The sequence below is a fragment of the Engystomops pustulosus genome, chromosome 2 (genome assembly GCF_040894005.1).
Source record: "Engystomops pustulosus chromosome 2, aEngPut4.maternal, whole genome shotgun sequence".
NCBI classification, from domain to species: Eukaryota; Metazoa; Chordata; class Amphibia; order Anura; family Leptodactylidae; genus Engystomops; species Engystomops pustulosus.
Genome location: NC_092412.1, coordinates 101,342,676 through 101,362,881, shown reverse-complemented (window position 1 = coordinate 101,362,881; position 20,206 = coordinate 101,342,676). Strand labels below are relative to the sequence as shown.

At 43.3% G+C, this 20,206-nt stretch overlaps 1 protein-coding gene across 1 annotated transcript; it reads left to right on the top strand.

Annotated features, from left to right (window-relative positions):
• The first annotated feature begins 9 nt into the window (after nucleotides 1–9).
• Nucleotides 10–8,704, top strand: TXNDC9 (thioredoxin domain containing 9). Its single transcript, XM_072135777.1, has 5 exons — nucleotides 10–167; nucleotides 2,929–3,126; nucleotides 5,545–5,663; nucleotides 6,307–6,561; nucleotides 7,728–8,704. Exons 2-5 carry the CDS (start codon nucleotides 2,950–2,952, stop codon nucleotides 7,846–7,848), a joined length of 672 nt encoding a protein of 223 aa, XP_071991878.1. The 5' UTR covers nucleotides 10–167; nucleotides 2,929–2,949; the 3' UTR covers nucleotides 7,849–8,704.
• The last annotated feature ends 11,502 nt before the right edge of the window (nucleotides 8,705–20,206 follow it).

The window sequence follows — 20,206 nt, the reverse complement described above, 5'->3', positions numbered from 1 at the left end:
TAAAAATGGCAACCGGTGCAAATTAGACGTGACGTAATGCGTCCAAAGCACGTGACTTACGTGTGTTGGGGGCCTGTGCATCACGCTCTGTGCGGACGTTTGGTTGTCCTGACAGTCGTTGTTAGTGGGAGTGGCTGAGTGGAGGCGACAGCGGGGACCGGCAGAAGGTAAAGATGTGCGGGCGATCTAGCGGGGTCTATAGGGCAGGGTCATGTCGTGTCGTTGTGAAGTACCAGAGCGGTGCATGTGCCATTATCGGTGCTATTCCCCCATCATTGTGTGATATAGCGGGGTGGCGGCCGCACCCTCTGATTTGTGAGCGTACATGTGTTATAGGCAGAGGGGTGTTTCCTAATATCGCATTTACATCATGGCCTGATGTGGGGGAGGGGGGGGGGCAGTCTCAATTCCGTGCTGTTCCCTTTTTAATACCTTGAAACAACCGCTGGCACACACCCCTATACAACATTTGTGTGCATGAGGCCTTACCGAGATGCCTTTCAGGGGGTCTTACCCGAGCAGCATGCTACCTCAAATAGAAGAATTGGCTTTTGGGGCCTGTCACCATTTTTTGCACATATACCATATAGCCAGTGACAGGTTCCTCTAGAGCTTTATTAATTGACCGACACCTTTATTTTAGTTAAAAATTGTTACGCTTACATCCACATAAATCATCTTTTATCTTGTATTACCTTGCATCAAAGGTAATATAAGGGCCTCCCCACACCCTATGCCTCCTTACCGGTCACAGTTCATGTCATGTGACCAGAGTGACATCATCTCAGGTCCCTTAGCCTCTTAATAATAGAAAACTGTACCCAGTGCATGTATCTGACCATATGAAGTCACAGCTGCCTCCATGGACTCCTACTCCTCTTCATCCTCCATGGAGGCTGCTGTGATTTCATATAATTACATACATGGTGTGCAGTTTATTATTAAAAGTCTAAAGGACCTGCAATGAAGTTACTCTGGTCACATGTCATGAATGTAACACAAGACACTGCAAAAAAATTGACAGAATATTTCCCATCTCTACCTAGTGTAGGTCTGTCGTTGAATATTAGCAGACAGTCCCTAAGTACAAGGAGGCAGAGGAGTGATTTGAAGAGACACAGAGCTGTCAGTCAGAATAATGGGATGTGGCAGAGGAGAGGAGAGTCACAAATATCAGACATGAGTCACTAAAGCTAATTTGCATATCAGAAAACATCTGTAATTAAGATACAGAGCCCCACTGGCAGCTAATTTTAGGTGATATGGGGTGGACTTGTAACCCTTTGGCCGGCGCCACACAGGGCGCTTTGTCTGCGCTTGCAAACGCAGACAAAGTCGCGCCCACCGGGGCGGGCCTCGGCCCGATCGCATCGGCGTTTCTATGGAAACGCCTGCGATCGGGAACGAGCCGCCGGTGTTTCTCGTTAATTTAACGCGAAACACCGGCATCTCGTTCCCGATCGCAGGCGTTTCCATAGAAACGCCGATGCGATCGGGCCGAGGCCCGCCCCGGTGGGCGCGACTTTGTTTGCGTTTGCAAACGCAGACAAAGCGCCATGTGTGGCGCCGGCCTTTATCATAAGGCATTGTTACACAGGGTGGTCAAAATCTGGTGACTGGTCTTTTTTAAGGAGCTAAAGGTGAGAGCACCCAAATCTCCAGTCCCTTTCTTCTAGGCAGCCTGCTACCATGAAAAAAAGGGACCATTTTGGTGGAGTCATGATAATATGGACCAAATGGGGTGTTTTCTGGTAGTAAAGGGGCATCTAATTAACACCCTTGTAGAGATGTTATTGCCGTCCCTGCCAACAACCAAATACTGCATTTGGAGCAATAATAGTGCAGACCTGAAGAGATGATACTACTGAACACTGCCTCACTCATCTTAGAACTGCTTTAGTCACCAGCAGAGATTGCAGTAACACCTGTAAAGCACATGCAGTTTTACACCTCAAACTTACTCTGATGCTTATAATTATGCAGCTGCAGGAGTGAAATGAAGAGGCTACAGCTGGCGGCCCAATGGAAGGTCATGTGACCGGAGCTTAGCCTACTCAGGCTCTAGTCACATGACCTTCTACAGTGGCCGTAAGCAGAAGCAGAGGAGAGTCCTTCTAGATGGCATTATTTACCTACCTACACACAGTGCAAACAATGCCAGGATTGTATATTGTGACAGTGGGCTGATACAATCAGTATCAAATCAGAATTAAAGTTAACACAATAACCAGTCATTGACTCTCGCTGCTGACCCCCAGTTCAGTCTTAGATTGAATTGCATGTTCAGCACCGTCAGCCAGTCAGGTCTGTGGGGAAGGTAGTTTTAGCCACAGGGGAGGATGTTTGTCTCAGCCATAGACAAGTCTTGGGGATCGTCTGTGTCAGCCACAGACTGGTCTGGAGGGCGGGGGTCTGCAGAATCAGCCCTAGCTTGATAGGGGGAATCGGCAGCACCCTCCGTGGTCTGGTCAGGGCAGGAATCAGCAGTGACATCCCGTGGTCTAGTGGGTAAGATGAGTATTATTACCCTTCTGAAAAGGGTCGGAATTTTGGTTTAATAGCTTCACAGCTCTGAAATAAGGGACAGTTGCCTCCAATTGTATTTTCACCATCCAGTACTACTGCTTATTCTTTCACATACCCCATGAATTACTGTACTTACTCACAGATCTCAGTGTGACACCTGCTCTTGATCTCTGATTTGCAAATCTTGTAAAATAATCCCCAGTGTAGTCTCCACATTAGCATGTCTTAATGCAGAAATGAAGGCAACTTGGTGATGACACAACCTGTGCTCCCAAGAAAAGAAAGGATATTGTGGGCTGGTAAAGGCTGTGTACACATTTGCTTACTTCTTTTCTGCCTGCTGTATTGTAAGAAAATTGTATCTTATCTGCTTTATTTTTGCTTATATATTATATTATATAGGCTATTGTAACTCACTGAAAAATGGCAGCCGACATGTTTGCCAAAGTTATGGAGAACCAGTTACTGCAGACTGCCAAGCTGATGGAGGAACAGCTGGATGCAGAACTGGAAAAGCTGGATAAGATGGATGAAGATGAAATGGAACGTCTCAAAGAAAAACGTCTAGAAGCATTAAAGAAGGCGCAACAGCAAAAACAGGTAGCTTACACTCGGAACAGTAAAATTTTGAACTGCACCTTACTAACACTTGTGCGCACTATTTTTATGAACTAAACCTATCAGCAACAAAGTGGGAGAATAAAAACTTAAAATACTTCTTACAGGTATTGTTGTTGCAGCAAATAGAGATGCCAATCTTACCAGGCTTCCTGTTTAGCCATATCATGTGCCCTTAAAAGGGCAGCAGCATCAACCATGCCCTTAAGCTATACACCCTGCATCCCCTCTCACTGACCAGTTTCCTCCTCAACTGGCATTCATCAGAGGGACAAAACAGTGGATGCTAAAACAAATACTGTATATACTCAAGTATAAGCCGACCCGAGTATAAGCCGAGACCTCTAATTTTACCATCAAAAACTGGGAAAACCTATTGACTTGAGTATAAGCCGAGGGTGGGAAATGCATTGGTCACAGACCCCCCCAGTATGTATACAGTGCTGCCCCCAGTAGTATACAGACAGCCCAGCATTAAAAGAAAATAATAAACTTATATACTCACCCTCCAGTGGCCCCGACCTGCAGCGCTGCTCCCCCGATGTCCGTGCGGGTCTTCTTCTGGCTTCGGCGCCCGTCTTCTTTCTTCTCTAACTTCGTGCAGGGCGCCATTGTTCTCCCCCCGACGGCGCCTAGTATGACGCGCCGCTGCTGACGTCATACTAGGCGCCGCCTGGAAGAAAAATATGGCGGCGCCCAGCACGAAGTTGGAGAAGAGAGAAGACGGGCGCGGAAGCCAGAAGAGGACCCGCACGGACATTGGGGGAACAGCGCTGCAGGTCGGGGCCACCTGAGGGTGAGTATATAAGTTTATTGTTTTTTAAATATTTTTTTATGACTGTATGACTCGTGTATAAGCCGAGGGGACGTTTTTCAGCACATTTTTTTTTGTGCTGAAAAATTCGGCTTATACACGAGTATATACGGTATGTAAGATTTTGGCAGCCCCTAGTAAGGGATAAGAGATTACATGGAGCAACCTACCATCCTGATCCACTGGGCAAATGATATGGCTAAACAGGAAGGCTGGTAAGATTGGCATCTTTATTTGCTGTAACAATACCAGTAAGATGCATTTTGCCTTCTTCCATTAAACAATTTAATCAGCAACTTCCGTTTGTGTGTGTGCGTCAGTTTTGCTGCATGTGACTTGTGTTACAATTGTACCTCGGGGTGCTTTTGAGTTTTTAGTAAAGAATTTTAAGTCTAACTTCTTTTGCTGATAAGTCTAGATAAGTTTGTGAGAATAAGGAGTAGCATGCCTTCAATAGGTTTGCCCTCTTTTTGATAGACTGTCTTTTTTTTAACTTGAATTATAAATTAAAAATAATTACTGCATATCAATGTGATGTGGAAAATGGAAGTGCTAAATACTTTTCATTTATGTATATGCTTGAAGTGAAAAAGTTGGTGAATTCTCATCCAGAAAATCAATTTTAAAGTGAGATGTAAAATGGCTGTATAAAGTCATGGAGTTGGATAGTTTAGCTCTGAAGTCAAGCTCCCCTTTTTCCTTTGCTGTAATTGACAGCCCTGCATCCAAGGGTATCATAACTATCTTACCAGAAGTATGGTGAATTATGTCAGGGGCATTCTGGGGAGGGAGAGCTTGACTTCAGTATTAAACTCTCCATTTTTGGATGTATAGGGCCTCTTCCTTTGTAAACACTAAACCTGAGGTGTGCCCTGATGTAACTTTGCATGGTTTATACATTCCTTACATTTTCTTCATTTTCTTCTAAAAGGATTTTTGAATTTGTTTCTGGCCTATTTTACAAGCTATAAGGATATATAAAACTCCCCTACATTGAGAGCCGGCACCGCACAGAACAGGTGTCAGTTGCATATTGCAGCTGGATATCTGGACTAGCCTGGGGTGAATAAGAGCAACACTCTAGGAGAGGAACAATCATCAAAAATTTCACCAAATTTCCATTTGATTCATAAATAAATGCTAAACATATTGCTTAAATTTCTCAGCAAACATGAAGTACAATGTGTTACGAAAAAAAGATCTCAAAATCACCTGAATATGTTACAGCATTTCAAACATATTACCGCTTATATTGACACATGTCAGATTTCAAAAAAGGTGCAAAATGGGCAAGTAGTTAATGGGTCAAATCTACAGGTTGTTACAAATGACTAATACTCAATATTTTGTTTAGAATTTGATTTTAAACTTTTTTTTATATCAAAAGTTGTATGCAAAAAAAGTGGTCAGTTACCACCATTTTTTTGACTTCACTATGGGGCTTTATAAAGAGAACTTGGGTATTGCCTATTTGCGGCGTGGGGGTTGCACTTGTGACAACACAGGAAAGTATTTTATGGCTATATATTAAAATGTGAACATCTTGACTGCTTTTGTTTTATTCATTTTTATTTCATATTTCTCAGGAATGGCTCTCTAAAGGGCACGGAGAATACAGAGAAATACCCAGTGAGCGAGAATTCTTCCAAGAAGTGAAGGAGAGTAAAAATGTGGTCTGTCATTTTTACAAAGATTCTACTTTCAGGTATTACAAAAATACTTTTGCCTTTCATTATCTGTAAAGTTGGTGTGTTCTAAATTATTCAAGTTCCTCTACCAACATTTCACAAGATCTTTTAACACTTTAAAACCCAGTTCTCATCTCTGACTTTGCACAAGTACTTCCTTCAGTTTTTGTGAGCCCAAACCAGGTGAGGTTGAAGACTCATAAGGACTATAGAGAGGTAAGGTGTAATGGAAAGTCTTGTTCCTTCTGTTCAACCGCTTCTGGTTTGGTTCACAATAACTGAAGGCCTAACAGATTACAAAAACAGCAGCTTTTGGGTTACTTATGGGGTAGGTTTGTTCTGAAATGTAATTTCTATGCAAGTCTGAGAAGATGCAGGGAGACCCAGGCAAGGAGCAATGTAGGTGAGGGAGGGGATTGTTAATTCATAATTGAGGAAGATGAGTTGTTTATGAAGGAGGCGTACTTACTTTGAGCCAGAATGACCACGCTCCGGTGACCAGGGAGCGAGGTAAAGTTTTGGATATGCTTGGTATTGACTTTAGGGACATGGGAGAGCCTAAAAACACTGTCCTAGTAACAGGTTCTCTTTAAGATTGTCCCATAAGGTTTAATGACGATGACTACTAAGCAATTGCTCAATTTCCCCCTACTTGAATAGGTGTAAGATCCTCGACAAACACCTGGCATTACTGGCCAAGAAGCACATTGAAACGAAATTCCTGAAACTTAATGTTGAAAAGGCCCCGTTCTTATGTGAACGACTGCGCATAAAAGTCATCCCAACTCTGGCACTTGTAAAGGATGGGAAAACCAGAGATTATGTTGTCGGTTTTACTGATTTGGGAAACACAGATGAGTTCACTACAGAGACCCTGGAATGGAGACTTGGCTGTGCCGATATTATTACCTACAGGTAGGATATGTTTCCCAGTTACTGATATGCAGATACCGTTTCTACCTTCATTTTAGTTAAATCATAACTAAACATTTGATGCAATTTATTTTTATTTCAGAGTATTGCATATGATAACAGTAAACTTTGTAATGCGTCTCAGTTCTTTTACTCTGCTCCTTTCTTCTCCTTCAGTGAGCAGTGTATCCGATAGACTTATTGCGATGCTGTGAATGGACTTGATAAGTACTGGATGCTAAAGATTAACTTTCCATACTTGGGAAATATTTAAATAGGATGATTTGGCTTTACACTGAGATATTAGGTCATTAAAAACTTTTTAATGTCAATGTGACGAAAGAAAAAAAGGTTTTTTTTATAAACATTGCTAAATGCAGGTCCAAAGGTAGCAAACATTTTTCTGAAAAAAAAAAAAAAAAGTATATTACAAAGTTTACTATAGTCATCTGCACTGGTGTGTTTAAAGGTTTTGCCATTAATACAAAAATTTCCAGGGTATATATAGAAGACCCAAATGGGGTCAACCATATCTTAACGGTGTCATTTATGTAAAATCCTGTAATTGGTTTTAGCCATAGCTTATAAAAAAAAACAGTTGTGGATTTTGACTGACAAGCCCTTTATTTCCGCCTCCCACTGTGTGAGATTACATAAGGGAGCAGTACGGGAAATGGCCTGTGAAGCTAGAGCATGCTATTGAGCCGGAAGGGCATTACCAGAGCCATTCCCAGAGCCATTAATTAGCATAATTTTGAGAAGGAAGGAGGCAATGGATGATATAAGATTACCACAGTCACGGTGCCTGTATCTATAAGTAAGTGTCCATGTTTTATCCATGCTTGATTTTTTTGATGGTAGATTTCCATTATAGTACAGTATTGAACAAATGTTAAAGTGAAGTATTGAGCAAAAGGGAGATTATGAACGAATTGAAGCCAATGTGTTATGGTTGGCTTTTTTTGTGGATTTCATGCCATATTTCCCAATTTCTTGGCAGAGATTAAGAGAAGTCTCTTGAATAGTGTATCATTATAGTCCTTAGATGGATCATTTCATGATACGCTAAAGGTGAACCTCTCTTCCTCAGGTATACCTATAGAGTGATGTGTATGTAGCTTTTTTTAATCTATAGATTTTTTTTTCTTTAATTTATTTTTCCATTCTAGTGGGAATGTTATGGAGCCTCCTTTTCAGAGTCAGAAGAAATATGGCTCTCAGTTCACAAAGCTGGAAAAAAAGACCATACGAGGAAAGAAATATGATTCGGACTCTGATGAAGATGACTAGACGTGCTGCATAATGCCCCTATAAGTGACTGAGCCTTCTTTATATGCCATGTGATAAGATGAGCTGGGTCATTGATCATCCCTTCTGGGATATCATCATATTTACAGAAGACAACTTGGTCTATTACACAAAATCCTCATGCAAGCTAGGTTTATGGTTTAGAATGGCATTTGGTGACATTTTGCTCTGAAATGCAGGATTTTTCTTAACAGAAGTTTTATAATCGCAGCTATTTATATAATGCAAAATCCATTACAGAATTGTATTTGACTGCATCTACCATAGAAATGTGTTGCCCGAGTTACAATTATGTTCTTCTGATGGTCTAACTTATTACATTTATTCATTCCTTGCCCTAATATCAAGTGGACTGTTTTGAATATATCTATTTTTTCATAACATCTCTGACACTTCATTGCTTAGCGGGAGTCTGATTCCTCATATCCCTCCAAATTGATGTGCCCTTCAGCTGTGATTGGCTCCACTCAGAGGGAAAAAATGCCCACCTCTCCTAGCAGTCAACACTTCTACACTTTCTTATAAGCAAACTTTGATGAAAACTTTTTTGTCACTATGACATGTCAGGATTATTAATTAAAGGACAGGAACACTAAATGGTCCAAGTTGTGTGTATTTCTGTAGAATGTGTTTATAAGAAGGATCATAGGTTTCCACTTTGGGATGCGGGAGCGTTTATAGGCTTCAGATAACTTTGTGTTACAGCTTTCCTCCTATACAAACCTTGGGGCCTTAATATAATCACTTTTGCCATGCAAATCATTTTTCATATCAAAATATTGTAGCTCCTTTTTTAAGCTGAGTATTAACAGTAATAAAGATGCAACTGAAGAACCAGGTTACCCATGTCAATCTTTTGTTCCCCTCTTCAAGTAACTATTCTTGGGCAACAAATGACAGGTTTTTTTCCGCTTATTTACATTTCACTTAATAGGTGACTTATTTTTATTTTTTATATATAGGTAAACTGCATAGCTTGCACTTAATTTTTGCAGCACAGTAAAAATTCTCGATTTTGTTTAGCAGAGTAGTACCAAATTCAGTAATACAAGCCAAATCCTAAACGCATTTCCTCCATACCAAAATGACAGTTATTTTAAAATCGAAAATTATTATTACATAAGTGGCAAACTATAAAAATTTCAGTAACTGATCAAAAAGTTATACATCTCTAAACATAGTATTGATAAAGCGACGGCTTGTCCTGCACTAAAATTATCCCTTTACACCGTTCCATACACTCAAGTTTAAATAAAAGTTGTAGGTGTTTTTATATGGAGAAAGGGAGACTGAAGTCATAAGAAAATGCTGCAACTGCATTTGGCAGTTACACAATTTTTTTTCCATTACGTCCCCCTTGTAGATTGCTCCTATGCCCTGTAGTGACAGGAAGTCGGGCTGCTAGAGAGGGACATTTATTGTCTCAAGAATCTTACCCCCCTACAATCCGCACAGCGTTTGAACCCTCGTCATGCCAGATGGTCGCTGTTCTTTGCCAGATTTGATTTTTTTAACCTCATTTTCATCCCGCTGACAAAAACATTAAAACAGATGCTCTCTTTAGATCTTTTGAGACTATTGACAAGAAAGACGATTCTCAGCACATCATTGAACCTTCAAGAATTGTCTCAGTGGCTCCTCTTCAGGTTTAAGACATCCCACCTAGAAAGACTTATGTTTGGCCTGCTGACTGAGAGAAGATCCTATCCTGGGGGCACTAGTCCAGAGTCTTACGAGTCCCAGAGTAACCAGCAACCTTAGAATTATGTGCCCAGAACAAGAGTGCCCATCCCAAACCCACTGGCTTCTACCTCTAACAGTTCCTGATAGGCCTTGGCAGCATATTGCCCTGGATTTCATCACAGACCTGCCATCTTCTGCCGGTTGTACTACTATCTGGGTAGTGGTGGATCGCTTCTTTAAGATGGCACACTTCATTCCTCTATCTGGTCTTCCGCCTGCTTCCAGGTTGGCTACTCTGTTTATTCAGCACAAAAGGACTTTCTCTTCATATTGTCTCTGACCATGGTGTCCACTTCACATCAAAGTTCTGGAGTGTTCTGTGTAATCTTCTGGGAGTAAAATTAATAATAATTCCTTTATTTATATAAAGGAATGTCCCTGTCCCTGTGGGGCTCACAATCTAATCTAATAGAGTTCTTCTCTGCATTCTACCCGCAATCCAATGGTCACGTTGAATCAGATCCTTGAGGGATACCACCGACACTTTGTCTCTTCTCTACAGGATGACTGGGTGCAGCTACTTCCCTGGGCGAATTTCTCGTTTTACAACCAAACAATTGAATCTACTACTGCATCTCCACTCTTTATTGCACATAGCCAACATCTTTGTGTGCCTCTTCCTGTACCAGCTAACTCCGAGGTCCCTGCAGCTAATGAGGCTTATGGTTCATTCTTGCAGGTCTAGCAGCAAACTAAATATGCCATCTTAAAGACGATGGCTGGCATGACAGAATAGTGAAGACCACCTCCTCAGCTTTCTCCTGCAAGAAAGGTCTGGTTTTCCTCAAACATCCATCTGAAGGTGCCTTCCTATAAGTTTACTCATAAATTCCCTGGACCATTTAAAGTGCTGCAACAAATTAACCCTGTAACCTACAAGCTCCACATGCCTCCGACCGTCAGAATACCCAACTCCCAACCAGTCATTTGAGAGAACCTTTTATCTCATGGAAGGAATTCGTTCCTGAAGGGAGGTCTTGGGAGAACATTGATGCCCCTGCCTGTATCAAGGGGTTTCTATACACTTCTGGTCCCAAGAAGAGGAGGTGTAAGGGGAGAAGGATACTGTAATGCTGGTGATGGGTTCCACCCCTTGTCTCGTTCCATGTCGCAGGCTTACTTTCATCCGCCGTGTCCGGCCATGCTTCAGCTCCAGGTTGTTAGTTAGGTCTAACTTGCTGTATGGTATCTCAATTCGCTTGTCTTCCCATGTGTAACCCCGGCCTGTGTTTCTGGTCCATGTTCCCTGGTATCTGACCCTGGCTTGTATTCTGAACCTATGCTGCCTGCCATGACTCCTGCCTTGTTCACGTTTCTGCTTGTATGCTGCCTGCCTTGACTCAGACTGACTTTGACTTCCCGCTCTGCCTCCCCCCTTGGTACCACGTAACGGTATCTCTGTGCCCGCTGGGCCAGCTGCTGTCCACACTGGGATCACCACAAGAGGAAGCAGCCTTGCGACAGATCCCTGTACAAGGGTAAAAGGGTGAATACCAGAGAGGTCAAGAGCACCCTTAGTGTGAGGCCCAAAGCCAAACCACTTGCATAGCACAGTGGTTTCACAACCCGCTGCTTGTTACACCCTTCAGGATGGAGAGCCATACTGCCGGAAGAGAATATTCTGGGGGTTTGGGACAAAGAAACCCAGACAAAATCCTCAAATTTCAGAGAGTTGAAAGCTCAGCTTTAGGGCTCACTGTCCTGTCTGTCGTTCTTGAGTCTTGACTTCCCCATTGCATCTGGATAGTGGCTGTGAGCTACAGAACCTGAGATATAGAAAAGTAAAGACAGTTGGAATTGTGAGTGGGAAATAAAAATCTAATTCCTGACTCTCTCTTTCCAGCATGGTTTTAAGAATATAACATTCCCTAAGGGTGACTTACTTCAGGCAAATTATGACTCCTTCGCATATGACTTTAGAGGAGACTTTTACCTTAAAAATGAGTCTTCCATTTATTAAACCACCCTAAAAGTAAAACCGCATTGGGTAGGGAACTTTATATGTATTTCAGATGTAACTTTTCTGTTTCCCAGTCATTTGTCATTTTAAAGATATTCATGCCAAAAATATATAAAGCTGTGGGTCACATCTTGGGACTTGAGTCCCAAATGAGTGCAGAAGTACATGACTCATTTTGTATGCCTAAAACTGGATTATTATGCAGTTCACTGCATGATGTTTTTCCAACTGATCGTCTGATTTTACAGATCATTCACACAAATCTTTCAAGTTACTCCAAGTCAATCTGACTGCCATAAAGTGTAAAGGAAGAGATAAATGGAACCATGCTACCTACCCAGACAAAGCACCCACTGCATTTTCAATCATCCTGGATAGTGGCATTACATCATTTACAGCTTGATATTTATGACTTATCAGTATATATGAACCAGATGTGTTTGACAACAGTAGCTAAATAGTTGTTTGTAAATGTTGTCATGGGATTAACTCCTTAGTGACCACCCATAGGGTTTCTACATCGGTCACTAAGGGACGTTGGGCCAGGCTGACAGGTTTTTCCAAAAAATTTAAGATCTAAAAACAAATAAGTTACTGGAAAACAGGAGAATGATAGGATGACAACTACATTAAATTTATGAGGACAACTGGCTGAAGTTTCGGCTCAACTGCTGCATTCCTTTGAGCAGCCCCTCAATGTTATGGCAGAGGACATTGTGGCATATTTGTCAGGGTCTCTGCGCCTCTGCTTATTGCTAGCACTTGCGATTATTTTGCCCTCTCCGCCACCTTCACGCCACTGCGAAAATGCAGCACTGGGGTAATCATACGCCAGTGCATGATAAATATGCCCCATTGTCTCTATTAGAATGTTCTCCAAATGATGCTGAGGCAGTTTGGACTCCACTACCTATTATTGTATAATGTAAAAACCAAAAAAGAAAAGGGAGCCTCGTTAGATAATATATCACTACAACTCTCAACTAATATCTGATCTACAACCCAAAAGAGAGCTGAAAAAAGCCATCAGAAATTAAAATTCATAATATATTTTATTGTTAGAATAATACACAATGGGGCAGATTTACTTACCCGGCCCATTCGCGATCCAGCGGCGCGTTCTCTGAACAGGATTCGGGTCCGGACGGGATTTATGAAGGTAGTTCCTCCGCCGTCCACCAGGTGGCACTGCTGCGCTGAAAATCAACTGAACGCGCCGGAATACACCGAGCTGAACCAGGTGAAGGTAAGGGCGTCCCAAGCGACACAATTTCGGTTTTTAAATGCAGCGGTTTTTCCGAATACGTCGGGTTTACGCTCGGCCACTCCCCCCGATTTCCGTCGCGTGCATGCCAGCGCCGATGCGCCACAATCCGATCGCGTGCGCCAAAATCCCAAGGCAATTCAGGTACAATCGGCGCAAATTGGAAATATTCGGCTAACACGTCGGGAAAACGTGAATCGGACCCTTAGTAAATGACCCCCAATATGCAAAAAAATACCACATAATAGGGAAAGAAATAAGGGGAAACAAATAGCCCCTGATGGAAATTGGGGCAACCACAAAAAACATAAGCGCCCTGCAGACACCCCAGAACCTAAAGGTAAGTAATAGTATATAGACAAGGAAGTCTAATATATTGTAAATAATGCAGACGGGAACATGGATAGAGGAGTAAATCCTTAATTAAGTCCTATGTGAAGTGGGGACCGGAGGTACCTTCCGGCTCCCACTGTGCACAAAATCAATTTAGTCCTTACCCTTAAGCATGATAGGTACAATGGGGGACCCCAGGAGGCCAATGAACTACTCCCCGACGCGCGTTTCGCTGATGCTTCGTATAATGTAGCAGGAAAATCTTCCTCAACCTAGACCTGGAGTGGACTCCAGAACTTGAGATCTATAGGTAATCATGCTACTAGAACACAGATGGATGATAGCATGATAACTAAGTTACTGGAGGTATCAGTGCCCAACATGCTCCCACCAGGCCTGACCTAACGGCTTGGTGGCAGTTGAATTCCACAGGTACCTAAGTGACTGGCTTTAGCTTGGCCTAGCGCTAGACCTGTCATGGTCACTTGTTCCAGGTGGGACAGGCCTCGACCATGCCAGGCAGGTCCAGCAAAGGATTGCAAGAAGAGGGAGAGGCTGCAGTATGACAGAGGCTTCCCCCTGGGGCACTCTTGTGTATGTATGTGTTAGGGATCCCATGGAAGAGGGGAGGCCCGTGATGTTAGCAGCAGCCAGAGATCACACGTAGAAAGAAGATGTAGAACATCAACTTACAGTTCCAGAACTTCAACACAGCAACAATAACAGTCTGAAGTAGAGATCCTCTTTGCCAATGTCCGAGTTAGCTGGTTGGAAGCAGTCTGGTAGATGAAGCTCACAGCCCAGATTAAGGAACTTAATCTTAAAGTCTGGAGAAGGTAGAAACTGCTTTAGCAGTTCTTAGCATGCTTTGTAAATAGTCACAGCTGCAACAGGCCTGATGCAGTTGGATTACCCCCAGACAGCAGCAGCAGGCTGCTGTCTGCAGGCGATATGTCCTGTAGCAAGAACCACTAAGAATCTTTGGAACTCCAGCTAGTGGGGACATATATACCACCTCCCACTCTGAGGGGATTTCCAACCAACCAGGGACCAGTATGATAGAGGTTACCGCCTGGGGCACTCCCAATGTATGTGTGATTTAGGGATCCCCAGGTGGATGTTTAGAGGGGAGGCCCATGATGTATGCGTCAGCCAGGGATCACACACAGAGACAAGATGTAGAACATCAAGTTACAGTTCCTTTATTCCAGAACTTCAACACGGCAACAATAAAAGTCTGAGGTAGAGGTCCTAGCTGCCAGTGTCCATGCAGTCTTGTAGATGAAGCTCACAGTCTGGATAAGGGATTTTGGGTCTGGAGAAGGTAGAAGCTGCTTCAGCAATAATCTTAGGCAGGCTTTATAAGTAGTCAGACCTGCAGCAGGCCTGATGGGGTTGAATTACCATCAGGTCGAAGACAGCAGTTGCAGGCTGTAGAAAGGATCGCTAAGAACTGTCTGCAAATCCAAGCAGAAGAAATAATTTTCACCTCTAACTCTGAGGGGAAGCTTCCAACCGACTAGGAACCTCTGGGCAAACAGGATTAACAAAGCCTAACAAAAAAAACACTTATTATTGGTTACTAATAAACTCTCCCTTCTCAGCTGCATTATCAGTTATGACCACTAGATGGCAATATATCATTAGAAGAAATAAATATATAATTTAAAAGAAACCTACCCTTTGATTTCATGCACTGTGAACTAAACATACCATGAGAATGCTGTAGTGATACTGATGCAGAAACATATCTTGATAATGATAAAATTATCGTAATGAGGCTCTCTCGCTCCTGTGGCTGGCTATAGCATTCTCATGGTATGTTTGGTTCCCAATGCATGAAAACAAATGGTAGATTTCCTTTAAAGCAACTTCATATGGGATCACATAGAATATAGTTGACTGTATTTCACCTACATAACTAGGGATCACCTAAAGTGTAAAGGTAAGGCATCCATCCAGTGGGCCATTACATGTGTAGCCTTTGGATAGATTGACATGTCTGGTTGCTTCTGGTTCTTCCCCTTGGCAGTAGGCTGGAGCAGCTGAAGCGTACGTTGGGGTGGCACACTGTGTGATAGCACAGGTTACTTAATCTCATGATGGTATATTTGCTATAGGGTTTCTGATATTTAAGTGCTTCTGGTTAACCTAGACTGTGAATTGACTATAAAGCATACAGGTTGTTTATGTGATTACATATATACACTTAACTTTTCGTATCTGTTATCCTGTGCTTTTTGTCAAACTCCAGGGGTAGTGGACTACCACGGACGATGATGTAAGCCGACACCTGGGAGCAGAGTCTAAGTGGCACCCAGTTTTCACCAGAGCCCACCGCAAAGTGGGTTGGACTTGCTGTGGCGTGGTTACCACCAGGTTGCTCCACTCGCGAAATTTTACCCGCGGTGGTGGAGTCGTGACGCAGAGAGTCATGGACAGGCAGGAGGTCAGGACAGGCAGCATGGGATCAGTCGGGGACATAGCAGACGGTCAGGGCTGACAGCAAAGGAGTGAAGTCAGAAACAGAGCCAAGGTCACAACAGAAAATCACCATAAATGCAAGGGACATCAGGAAAAAGCTTTCTCTAAGGCAAAAGGCAAAAGATCCGGAAGGGAACACAAGAAGGGGCCAGGAAGGCGGTCAGCCAGCACCAATCATTGGTGCTCTAGATCGTAGACAGCCAGCATGCTGCGACCAGCTAAGATTTTTACATGTTCACTAGAAAATGATGTTGTTAGAGCATGCTCATTGTGGTTGCCAGGTGATCCAGAAGGACTTCCTGTGTTGCTGCTTTTATAAACCAGTTGTCGAGATAAGGGACGACAAAAATTACTGCCAACCTCTTGGTAAATATTCCCTGAACACAGTACACTACCCGAAGGAATCTTCTGTGAACTTGAAAGATAGGGACAGGTAGAAAAGCATCTAAGAATCGTTGCCATGAGGTCATTTGGTTGTAACAGACTGACCAAAGAATGAATGGATTCCATACGAAATCTGTTCAGGTAGGTAATGGTTGAAATAAACCATGAATCTGAAGATGTTTTGGCTCATTGGGAAGCGAACATTTTTAATCTGTCTCCCACTTTGGGAAGACTTATGGCATTATTGGTCCCCCTGGTCTGTGTTTTTCTTTTTCTGGAAGACTTTTTTTATGGTAATCCTGTACCTTTCAGGACGCTCAAATTTTTTTTCAAATCTACGAGTCATGAACTGGCAAGTGCAGAAAGGAATGGTTTGTAGAACCAAAATCAGGACACAAGACCCCGTTAAACTCATTGGGGGATATTTATCATACGCCAGCGGTAGCCCCGCCGCTGCTCTTGCGCAGCCCGATACATCAAGAGGCATCAGCCTCTAAAATAAACACAGCCAGCAAATTTTCCGCTCGGCCAGCCATGCTCCCTTCACTCCCCACTGGCGTGAAGGTGGCAAATTGCAGTAAATAATCGGAAGTGCTAGCAATTAAGCTTGCATTTGTGATTATTTCAGGGTTTCTACTAACGTGGTTCAGAGCCCCTGATAAATATCCTCCATTGAGTGTTTTCAAGATGTCTTCTAAGTAGGGACTAAACAGCAGGGTGGCTGAAAGGGTAAAAATGTTATTTCGATGCCCAGTCTCCTGCTACCCAAGATTTTAACCATAAAGGGTCTACATGCTGCATTTGCAGGGGCCATTGACTTGAAGGAGAGCTTCACCATATCCAGGGATGGGTCACAAAGAAAATTTGCCACAAGGTTTGGCACTGGAATACCTTGGAGTATCTTACTTCTATCTACTCATTCTTCCAAGTGAGGTCACTTAGGGCAGATTCTACCATTTATGATGCCTGAGGCAAAAATTAAAATGCCACCCCCCCATTAACACCTCCACCAATCATAAGAAATCATAACCAAAAATAAATAACAATATATCCCTAAGAATAACTAATGAGACAACTAATGTAACTTTTAGATGGGTGTAATATGTGTTCTTTATATTAGCAGTATGATTACTGACCCTCCTATAGTTCATAGTAACTTGAGTTAGAACACCATTACATAGGTAGAAATAAGGGAGGGACGGTGTAAAATAAAAAAAAAATATTCATTAATGTGTGTGTTACATGTTCTATGAGACTGTTTGGACAAGTTCTGGATGGCAGGTGACATGAACATGTGCAGGTCTTGAGACACATAAAATGATGAGTGCAGATGACAATAAAATAGACTGCTTGGGCAGTCTGCTTATAATCTGGCCATGAAAACCATAGTTGTGTATGAGCCCATATGGAGACGTACGTGGGCTATAGAAGCAAAACTGTTTAAAGGGCACCTACCACCACAATTCTACCTATTAAGGTAGGACGGGTGGTAGGTGAATGAGTGGGACGTGAGGATAGCCCTTTTTTGGGCTAATCCTTAAGTCCCGGCTATCCTTTAGTAAACTTTAATCCGTGGGTATGCAAATTTTTTAAAGCGGCTACTCGGGCGTGGAGTAGCCGGACATGAGGCTACCGTCGCGGCTACTCCACGCACCAGTAGCCTCTTTTCTCCGCCTACCATGTCAACTTCGGCGCGTAGCTCCTTGTAGCTGCACGCCCTCGTCCGAATACCCAGCGTTCTGCACATGCGCAGTAGCTCCGGCCTTGGAGCTGTGGTCGCGCAGGCCTGTTGGATATTCGGATGAGGGTGCGCAGCTACGAGGAGCTGCGCGCCGAAGATGACATGGTAGGCGGAGGAAAGAGGCTACTGGAGCGTGAAGTAGCCGCGATGGTAGCCTCATGTCCGGCTACTCCACGCCCCAGTAGCCGCTTTAAAACATTTGCATACCCACGGATTAAAGTTTACTAAAGGATAGCCCGGACGTGAGGATTAGCCCAAAAAAGGGCTTTCCTCACGTCCCATTCATCCACCTACCACCCGATCTACCTTTATAGGTAGAATCGTGGTGGTAGGTTCCCTTTAAGTGACAGTTGTTTATGAGAGCAGGGTATGAAGACCTCAATGCCAACTGTACTTATAACCATGAATACCTAGATCTCTGGCTCAAAGAAACACCACTACTCTTCCGTACACAGTATATAAGAAAAAGAACAAAGTGTTTGTCGCATGAAAAATAGTGCAGCTGCGGGACAAAATAGTCGCGTGCAGCACAAATGTGCCAGACACTTCTTAAATACCTGTGCAAGTAGTCTGCACTAGAAAGAACATGCAAAGTCCGACAGAAAACTGCCGCAAAGCCCTAAGTTAATGTGGCCCAGTGTTTTTTTGTTTTGTTTTTTTTAATGCAGCTACACAACAAATGCAGCACTGCTACATCTCAGCATGCAGGGCCGGATTAAAGGAGGGGTTCATGGGGCTCAAGCCCCAGGGCCCCCACCAGTTTCCGACAGTGTGTGTGCAATGCGCAGCGGCCCATGGCCAATCGCAACACACATAGGGGTCTAGGATGACAGCTGTGTCAGTGAGACACAGCTGCCTTCGCTTGGGGAGATCGCCGAGATAGCCTTATACTACAGGGGGCTGGCAGGCTATATACCTCAAAAAACATTGTTGGAAGGGCCCCCACAAGTTTGCACCCAGGGGCCCCCACCACCCTTAATCTGGCCCTGTCAGCATGTGTATATTGCATATGTAATTAATGCAGACAGTCAGTTTAAAACCATGAAAAAACATGTCTACCACCAGGGAGGGGGATTTATATATGTATGCAGGGACGGACTGGGAATTTAAAGTGGCCCTGGAAAAGGAATGTGAAAGTGGCCCCATTCTGAGGGTGGGGTCAAGTAGGCGTGACCATGTGACGAGGGTGGAGTTACTAAACTCCACACTAACTTTTTATATATGTGCTAAATCAACATGTACAGCGCAGCGAAAGAGACTCATACTGTACTGCCTCCCTTATACAGGAATAAAGCTTCTTTTTAAAAGGAACACAACTTAATACTGCCTTATATATACACAAAAACTACTACAATACCTTCTCCAATAAACAAGAATGTAACTATTATAATACTTCCCCTAAGTAAAATATATTATAATACTGCATTTTATGTACAAGAATATAACTACTATAATACTGCCCCCTATATACAGGAATATAACTACTATAATGCTACCCCCTATGTACAAGACTATAACTATTATAATACTGCCCCCTATATACAGGAATATAACTACTATATATTGACAGACAGCCCCCCCCAGTATACAGCCAGCTCCCTATATATAGCCAGAAAGCCCCCTCCCCCCTCAGTATATGGCCAACCCCCAGTCTACAGTCAACCAGTCGCCCTGTATATTGCCAGACAGCCACCCCAGTATACAGCCAGTCCCCCTTTGTATATCCACCCCCCCTTCTTGTGTACAGCCAGCCCACCCAGTATACAGCCAACAAGTTCCCACAGTATACAGCCAGCTCCTACAGTATACAGCCAACCAGTCCCCCAGTATATTGCCAGCCAGCCCCCCTGTATATAGCTAAACATCCCCCCCAAATATATACCCAGAAAGCCACCCCAGTATATAGCCAGCCCCCCTGTATATAGCTGAACAGCCCCCCAGTATACAGTCTGCTCCCTGTATATAGCCATAAAGCCCCCTCCCCCCACAGTATATGGCCAGCCCCTCCCCAGCAAATAGGCAGCTTGCCCGCCCTCCCCAGTATGCAGCCAGCCAGCCCTCAGTAGTATACAGCCCCTCCCCAGCAAATAGGCAGCTTGCGCTCCCCCCGAGTATGCAGCCAGTCATCCTCGATAGTGGTTTATACGAAAGAGAAATAAACAAGATGTTAGCAAACACCCAAGTTTATAAAAAAAGTTTCTAAAGATCCAACAGAAGAAATTAGAACTACTCTCAGTAAACATATAATTTGGGGTGAACATTTGGGCATTTTTTCCAAAAAAGAAGCAGAGTATTTATTCCCCCAATATCCCAAAATACCTGTATTTCATGCTACACCCAAAATCCATAAAGACACTTTCCCTCCCCCATTGCGTCCCATAATATCTGGAGTCCATACCATCCTGGAGAGACTCAGCACGTGGTTAGATAG

Coding starts and splice junctions, on each gene's coding strand:
- TXNDC9 (XM_072135777.1), top strand. CDS start 2,950: ATGGCAGCCGACATGTTTGCCAAAGTTATGGAGAACCAGTTACTGCAG. Junction 3,127..5,544: donor AGGCGCAACAGCAAAAACAG/GTAGCTTACACT, acceptor CATATTTCTCAG/GAATGGCTCTCTAAAGGGCA. Junction 6,562..7,727: donor GCCGATATTATTACCTACAG/GTAGGATATGTT, acceptor TTTCCATTCTAG/TGGGAATGTTATGGAGCCTC.